The sequence below is a fragment of the Ranitomeya imitator genome, chromosome 5 (genome assembly GCF_032444005.1).
Source record: "Ranitomeya imitator isolate aRanImi1 chromosome 5, aRanImi1.pri, whole genome shotgun sequence".
Lineage (NCBI taxonomy): Eukaryota > Metazoa > Chordata > Amphibia > Anura > Dendrobatidae > Ranitomeya > Ranitomeya imitator.
The window spans coordinates 17,560,294-17,568,249 of NC_091286.1; the positions used below are offsets into that span (position 1 = coordinate 17,560,294).

General features: G+C 49.7%; 1 protein-coding gene across 1 annotated transcript in view; it reads right to left on the reverse strand.

Annotated features, from left to right (window-relative positions):
• LOC138681097 (uncharacterized) overlaps nt 1-7,724 on the reverse strand; it is an 83,541-nt gene extending 75,817 nt beyond the window's left edge. The window contains exon 1 of the mRNA XM_069768338.1: nt 7,259-7,724. Coding sequence (XP_069624439.1) covers nt 7,259-7,327 — 69 coding nt within the window. The 5' untranslated portion in view covers nt 7,328-7,724. The remainder of the gene's footprint in view (nt 1-7,258) is intronic.
• Between the last annotated feature and the right edge of the window lie 232 nt (nt 7,725-7,956).

The following is a 7,956-nucleotide window of genomic DNA, read 5'->3' on the forward strand; positions in this document are numbered from 1 at the left end:
GTGGTGGCTGCCGGTAGATAGAATATTACTATTACTATGCAGGAGATCTGGAGCTCCCCCTGGTGGTGGCTGCCGGCAGACAGAATATTACTATTACTGTGCAGTGAGCTCCAGAGCTCCCCCTGGTGGTGGCTGCCAGCAGATAGATTACTATTACTGTGCAGGAGATCTGGAGCTCCCCCTGGTGGTGGCTGCCGGCAGACAGAATATTACTATTACTGTGCAGGAGATCTGGAGCTCCCCCTGATGGTGGCTGCCAGCAGATAGATTACTATTACTGTTCACGAGATCTGGAGCTCCCCCTGGTGGTGGCTGCCAGCAGACAGAATATTACTATTACTGTGCAGTGAGCTCCAGAGCTCCCCCTGGTGGTGGCTGCCGGTAGATAGAATATTACTATTACTATGCAGGAGATCTGGAGCTCCCCCTGGTGGTGGCTGCCGGCAGACAGAATATTACTATTACTGTGCAGTGAGCTCCAGAGCTCCCCCTGGTGGTGGCTGCCAGCAGATAGATTACTATTACTGTGCAGGAGATCTGGAGCTCCCCCTGGTGGTGGCTGCCGGCAGACAGAATATTACTATTACTGTGCAGGAGATCTGGAGCTCCCCCTGATGGTGGCTGCCAGCAGATAGATTACTATTACTGTTCAGGAGATCTGGAGCTCCCCCTGGTGGTGGCTGCCAGCAGACAGAATATTACTATTACTGTGCAGTGAGCTCCAGAGCTCCCCCTGGTGGTGGCTGCCGGTAGATAGAATATTACTATTACTATGCAGGAGATCTGGAGCTCCCCCTGGTGGTGGCTGCCAGCAGACAGAATATTACTATTACTGTGCAGTGAGCTCCAGAGCTCCCCCTGGTGGTGGCTGCCAGCAGACAAAATATTACTATTACTGTGCAGTGATCTCCAGAGCTCCCCCTGGTGGTGGCTGCCAGCAGACAGAATATTACTATTACTGTGCAGTGATCTCCAGAGCTCCCCCTGGTGGTGGCTGCCGGCAGACAGAATATTACTATTACTGTGCAGTGATCTCCAGAGCTCCCCCTGGTGGTGGCTGCCAGCAGATCGATTACTATTACTATGCAGGAGATCTGGAGCTCCCCCTGGTGGTGGCTGCCGGCAGACAGAATATTACTATTACTGTGCAGTGAGCTCCAGAGCTCCCCCTGGTGGTGGCTGCCGGCAGACAGAATATTACTATTACTGTGCAGTGATCTCCAGAGCTCCCCCTGGTGGTGGCTGCCAGCAGACAGAATATTACTATTACTGTGCAGTGATCTCCAGAGCTCCCCCTGGTGGTGGCTGCCGGCAGACAGAATATTACTGTGCAGTGATCTCCAGAGCTCCCCCTGGTGGTGGCTGCCGGCAGACAGAATATTACTATTACTGTGCAGTGATCTCCAGAGCTCCCCCTGGTGGTGGCTGCCAGCAGACAGAATATTACTATTACTGTGCAGTGATCTCCAGAGCTCCCCCTGGTGGTGGCTGCCGGCAGACAGAATATTACTGTGCAGTGATCTCCAGAGCTCCCCCTGGTGGTGGCTGCCGGCAGACAGAATATTACTATTACTGTGCAGTGAGCTCCAGAGCTCCCCCTGGTGGTGGCTGCCGGCAGACAGAATATTACTATTACTGTGCAGTGAGCTCCAGAGCTCCCCCTGGTGGTGGCTGCCGGCAGACAGAATATTACTATTACTGTGCACTTAGCTCCAGAGCTCCCCCTGGTGGTGGCTGCCGGTAGATAGAATATTACTATTACTATGCAGGAGATCTGGAGCTCCCCCTGGTGGTGGCTGCCGGCAGACAGAATATTACTATTACTGTGCAGTGATCTCCAGAGCTCCCCCTGGTGGTGGCTGCCGGCAGACAGAATATTACTATTACTGTGCAGTGAGCTCCAGAGCTCCCCCTGGTGGTGGCTGCCGGCAGACAGAATATTACTATTACTGTGCAGTGATCTCCAGAGCTCCCCCTGGTGGTGGCTGCCGGCAGACAGAATATTACTATTACTATGCAGGAGATCTGGAGCTTTGTATCAGAAACCCCGCAGTTCTGGCCATATTTGTGGTATAAGCGGCAGATAGAAGAATCTGTTTTGCCATTTTGAGCCATAGCACAGACCTGCGTGCAGGAAACATTCACACCATTATCTGACACTTTTGCATTATAGAAGTTCACTCGTCCGATAACATTTGCGCCCTTTTGTTATTGCGGTTCCTGCAGATTGGTCTTATTGATGGTTGATCCTGCTGCACATGAACATGTATTTTTGTCCCGGCAGATCTTCAGGGCTAGAAGAGAAAACTAAATCCCCGTCCCCTCATCCGCTCTAGGAAATCACCTGGCAGCGACGATCCAGTTTCAGCTCTAATCCCCACGACCTTGGATAAACCGTATTTATCTGTCGCTGCCTCCAGGTATACACTGGGTAAAGTCACCTGTCCCAGCCAATAACACGGCCCCCCGCTCTGCACGTACGCCGGCCGCCCAGGACACATCCCTGGGGGTCATTCAACAGTCACAGAAGAAAAATGACCCAATATGGTGATAAAACTGATGATTTGGGATCAGACGTTGAATATTTATGTAGTCTTGGTTTCTTAAAGGGGAAGTACACTAATCTGCTTCACTCACATCCAGAGCTGTAATCACAATCCAGCTACAGACCACTCCAGGAATATAGAATAATTCCTTTTCAGGCCGCATCGATTCCTTGCTCTCTTTCGATTGGCTACATGTAGGTCACATGATCGGCCTCTAACGGTTGCGGTTCCTCTACTCCAGTGTCCCCAAGACAACACTTCCTGGTCTGAGCTCTGGAGGGTTTGGTTTTTGAAAGGGAAAACGTGAAAATCAATGCTCACCATCATGGGTTCTACAAATGCGGCTGCAAAACAGGAAAAGAAGTTTTGTCATGGGGACAGAGCAGGTGGAGTAACTATTTCTGCTTTTTAAGCCTCTTTTGAGCTTCTGTATAATTGACGTTCAGAGTGTAAACTGCAAAGACAAACTCTGGAGGTAAGAAACGATGCCAGCCTCCAGGTGAAAAGTCCGGAAGTGTTGTCTTGGGGAACAACAGTGCTAATGCACCCCCTATTATTGTTCTCCTGGATCGTGTCAACAGCGGCTGCCTGGTAGGCCCGAAATAATATAGACGGCCGCAGTCCAGTAGGCCCTGGGTCTGTCGACAGCCGCAGTCCGGTTGGCCCTTGGTCTGTCGATGGCAGCAGTCCAGTAGGCCCTGAATCTGTCGACGGCAGCAGTCCGCTAGGCCCTAGGTCTGTCGATGGCAGCAGTCCGCTAAGCCCTGGGTCTGTCGATGGCAGCAGTCCGCTAGGCCCTAGGTCTGTCGATGGCAGCAGTCCGCTAGGCCCTAGGTCTGTCGATGGCAGCAGTCCGCTAGGCCCTAGGTCTGTCGATGGCAGCAGTCCGGTAGGCCCTTGGTCTGTCGATGGCAGCAGTCCGGTAGGCCCTTGGTCTGTCGATGGCAGCAGTCCGGTAGGCCCTTGGTCTGTCGATGGCAGCAGTCTGGTTGGCACTGGGTCTGTCGACGGCAGCAGTCTGGTAGGCTCTGGGTCTGTCGACTGCAGCAGTCCGGTTGGCCCTGTGTCTGTCGACGGCAGTAGTCCTGTAGACCCTGAATCTGTTGACGGCAGCAGTCCGGTAGGCTCTGGGTTTGTCGACAGCAGCAGTCCGGTAGGCCCTGGGTCTGTCGACGGCCGCCTTCCGTTTGGCTCTGGGTCTGTTGACGGCCGCAGTCTGGTAGGCCCTGGGTCTGTCGATAGCAGCAGTCCGGTAGGCCCTGGGTCTGTCGACGGCAGCAGTCCGGTAGACCCTGGGTTTGTCAATGGCAGCAGACCTATAAGGCCTGGGTCTGTCAACAGCAGCAGTCTGGTAGGGCTTGGATCTGTCAATGGCAGCAGTCCGGTAGGCCCTAAGTAATATAGATGGCAGCAGTTTAGTAGGCCCGAGATCATGCAGATGGAGGTTGGCCCTGGATCTGTAAAATGGCAGCAGACCAATAGGCCCTTAATCATGTGAATGGCGGCAGTTCAGGAGGCCTTGGACCGTGTAGATGGCAGCAGACCGGTAGGCCCAGGTTCTGTGGATGGCAGTGGTCTGGTAAGCCCTGGATTGTGTCAATGGCAGTGGTCTGGTAGGCTCTGGATCTGTCAACGGCAGTATTCCTGTAGACCCTAAATCTTGTTGGCAGTAGCAGAGCGGTAGGCCCTGGATCTGTCGATGACAACAGTCCGGTAGGCCTTGGATCATGTTGACGTTGGCAGACGGGTAGGACATGGCCCATGTATACATTTCCAAACAGTGTCCTGAACCTTCAGCAGGCAAGTAAACATTGGGGTCACTGCAGACCCCTCTAGGGTTTGGCATATGTCAATCACACGAACACTTATGACCCCCTTGAAACAAATTGTGGAGTGTGGAGAATTGTAGTTCTGCACATCGGATTCACATGTTACACGTAGGCTGGATGCAAGCGCCATACACCCAATCGCTTCTACGGTAGTGCGCTAATACACAGCGCCAGAGTCATCTACCGGGTATCTGTGCGCCAGAATACAGCAGTACAAATCCCTCTGCTCTCCTGGTAGTTTGTTACAATGTACCAGTGCAGATGCCATGTATCACTGTGAAGTCCAGGCCATTTATCTCACAGAGGATTGTCTAGATTACAAACAATTGCAACAATCAGCTGTGGAAGTATTAGATCTGGAGATTTATAAAGCTATGCATATAAATAGGAGTATCCCAAGTAACTGACAGCAAGCAGAGATCCTAAAAATGTGAGAAAATTAAATAAATATACACATACACACACATATATATATATATATATATACTAGATTGTGGCCCGATTCTAACGCATCGGGTATTCTAGAATATGCATGTCCCCGTAGTATATGGACAATGATGATTCCAGAATTCGCGGCAGACTGTGCCCGTCGCTGATTGGTCGAGGCAACCTTTATGACATCATCGTCGCCATGGCAACCATTATGACATCATCGTCGCTGTGCCCGTTGCTGATTGGTCGAGGCCTGGCGGCCTCGACCAATCAGACGCGGGATTTCTACGTCTTTTATGACATCATCGTTGCTGTGCCGTTGCTGATTGGTCGAGGCCTGGCGGCCTCGACCAATCAGAGACGCGGGATTTCTACGTCGATGCTGTGCCGGTCTCTGATTGGTCGAGGCTTGGCGGCCTCGACCAATCAGAGAGCCGGGATTTCCAGGACAGACAGACAGACAGACAGACAGACAGACAGACAGACAGACGGAAAAACCCTTAGGCAATTATATATATAGATATATATATACATACACATCGCATACACATAAATATAATCGGGGGGGGGGGGGGGGCGGTGTATATTATAACATTCACACACAGCGCTGATGTAAGGGGCCACGACAGGTGTTTATCAGTGTGTTACATATAAAGCGACCATTTTATACTGAGACGTTCCTCGCCTTTCCTACATACATATATATATATATATATATATATATATATATATATATATATATATATATATACACACGCACACAGTATATACACACATACATACACAGACACACACCTCAACATCACATGTGACAGAAATGATTGCTCAAGTTAAACGACAGTCCTGGGCAGGTCCGGTGATTGCATTATATATGATGGGTGAGGCTTATTAGCAATAAGTGGAGGGGAAATTACACGGGCGTAACCACAATGAAGAGCTGTGACCTGCAGACATGTATATACTGTACCTACCACATGTATACACTCTGCACCTGCCTTGTGTTCATGTCATTTACCTACCAAGTGCATATGCACCGTACAAACCACGTCTATATCCACAGCATCTACATCCACCAGAGCCGCCATGTCCATATCCAAAGCATCTACATCCACCACACTCACCTCGTTCATATCCACAGCATCTACATCCATGAACCCATCACGTCCATATCCACAACGTCTATATCTACGGTCCCACCACGTCCATATCCACAGCATCTACATCCATGAACCCATCACGTCCATATCCACAACGTCTATATCCACGGTCCCACCACGTCCATATCCACAGCATCTATATCCACTGTACTTACATCGTTCATATCCACAGCATCTACATCCATGGACCCACCACGTCCATATCCACAACGTCTACATCCATGGACCCACCATGTCTGTTTCTACCCCACCTGTCACGTCTTTACACTCCGTTCCTACCACGTGTCTATATTTACCATACCTACCATGTGTATATCTTCCGTACATAGTACATGTATGCATTCACCGTATCTACAAGGCATGTATCCACTGCAGACCTTCTCTGGGTTGGTCATTAATAGAGGAGGGTCGGCTTTGGGAATACTGGACCCTTCAGACATCAATCCAATAATACAGATGGGTTCTATGTTGGGGATGTTCCACCCTTCTACATCCACACACTTTAACGTGTCATCCCATAGAATGTAAGCCCGCGGGGGCAGGGTCCTCGCCCCTCTGTATCAGTCCGTCATTGTTAGTTTACTGTAAGTGATATCTGTAACTTGTATGTAACCCCTTCTCATGTACAGCACCATGGAATCAATGGTGCTAGAGAAATAAATAATAATAATCCCTGATAATCCGACACTTAATTACTTACAATTTTATTTATAACTTTTCCTAAAGTTCTCCCTTTTCCAATAACAAAGGCCCCCCCCATTCTTATTCCCATGCTTCCTATGAGCCCAGCGCCCCCTGGAGTTCATCGCCAGCTTTAGCCTTTAAAACTTCCTTCTCTTTTTAATATTTTCCATCCTGTTCATTTTTTTTAGAGCCGGATCCAGACTCCTCATAATGGGATCCGATATTGTAGCCCCATCGTCTTGGCACAAGGTAGCATGGCGGAGCCGGATTGGGAGGTCAGACACTTTGTATCTGCAGGTGTTTGGTTACAATGTGAGCGAGATCGATACATTGTATCCAGGAGTGAGACAGCCATGAAAGCCTGGGGAGAAGCCTGATCCGATCCCGCTAGGCCCCAGGCGTGGACGCAGCTCACCTGCAGGTCTACAGAGCAGGCCTAGGGGGGCCTGAGATGGTCTGCAGACCTCCATCCAGGCCACCAGCCCTGACTCCCCTCCGAATGCAATGTCCCTGGAGAAACAGCTAATCATATAATCATACCCCAATCCTTCCACCCAACACGAGGCAAAAAAAAAAAAAAAACTCTAAAAACCCCCCAAACTTTGTGTACCTTGAGTTGGTAGGGCTGGATCTCGCTCAGACTCTGGTTCCGCAGCTTCTTGGTTAGAACCTTCAGCATTGTACAAATCCAAAGGGCGTGGAAGGGGTTAAAGGCTCATTGAACACACTCACGCTCGCACAACCACACACACACGCCAAAAATTAAAAAAAAAAAACTCCACGGGAACCGGATTTATTTTTCGTTTCTTTAGGCATAAAAAAAATTTAGATGCAAATAAGAAAAAAAAAAAAAAAAAAAGTTTTTGTTTAAAAAAGTAAAGTTTTTGTTGCTTAAGTTTTGTTTAATTTTTTTTTTTTTTAGTAAGATGTGGGAGCAGCGGAGCCCCCTTTATTGTGGGTTCATGGTCGCTTTTTTGGGTGAGCGGCGGCGGCGGCGCCCAGGCACGCTGCTGGATCCCACTCACACAGACATTCACTCACGCACCCACACTCACACACACGGCCGCTCTGTCTGCGGCTCTGCCTTCCAGCAATGGGAAATTTGCAACAAACACACAGATCAGTTGCTCACAGTGATTGGTTGGCAAAAAGGAAACTGTGTCAATTTCAGGAGGCCGGCCCTTTATTTAAAGGGAAAGTAACAGCAGGCCAGGCCTGGGATCCTGCAGAGAGACACATGAATTGCTGATTCTTTCCTTCTTCCTGTAAAGCTCAGGGGATGGGAGACTAAAAAGCTGCAGAACAGTC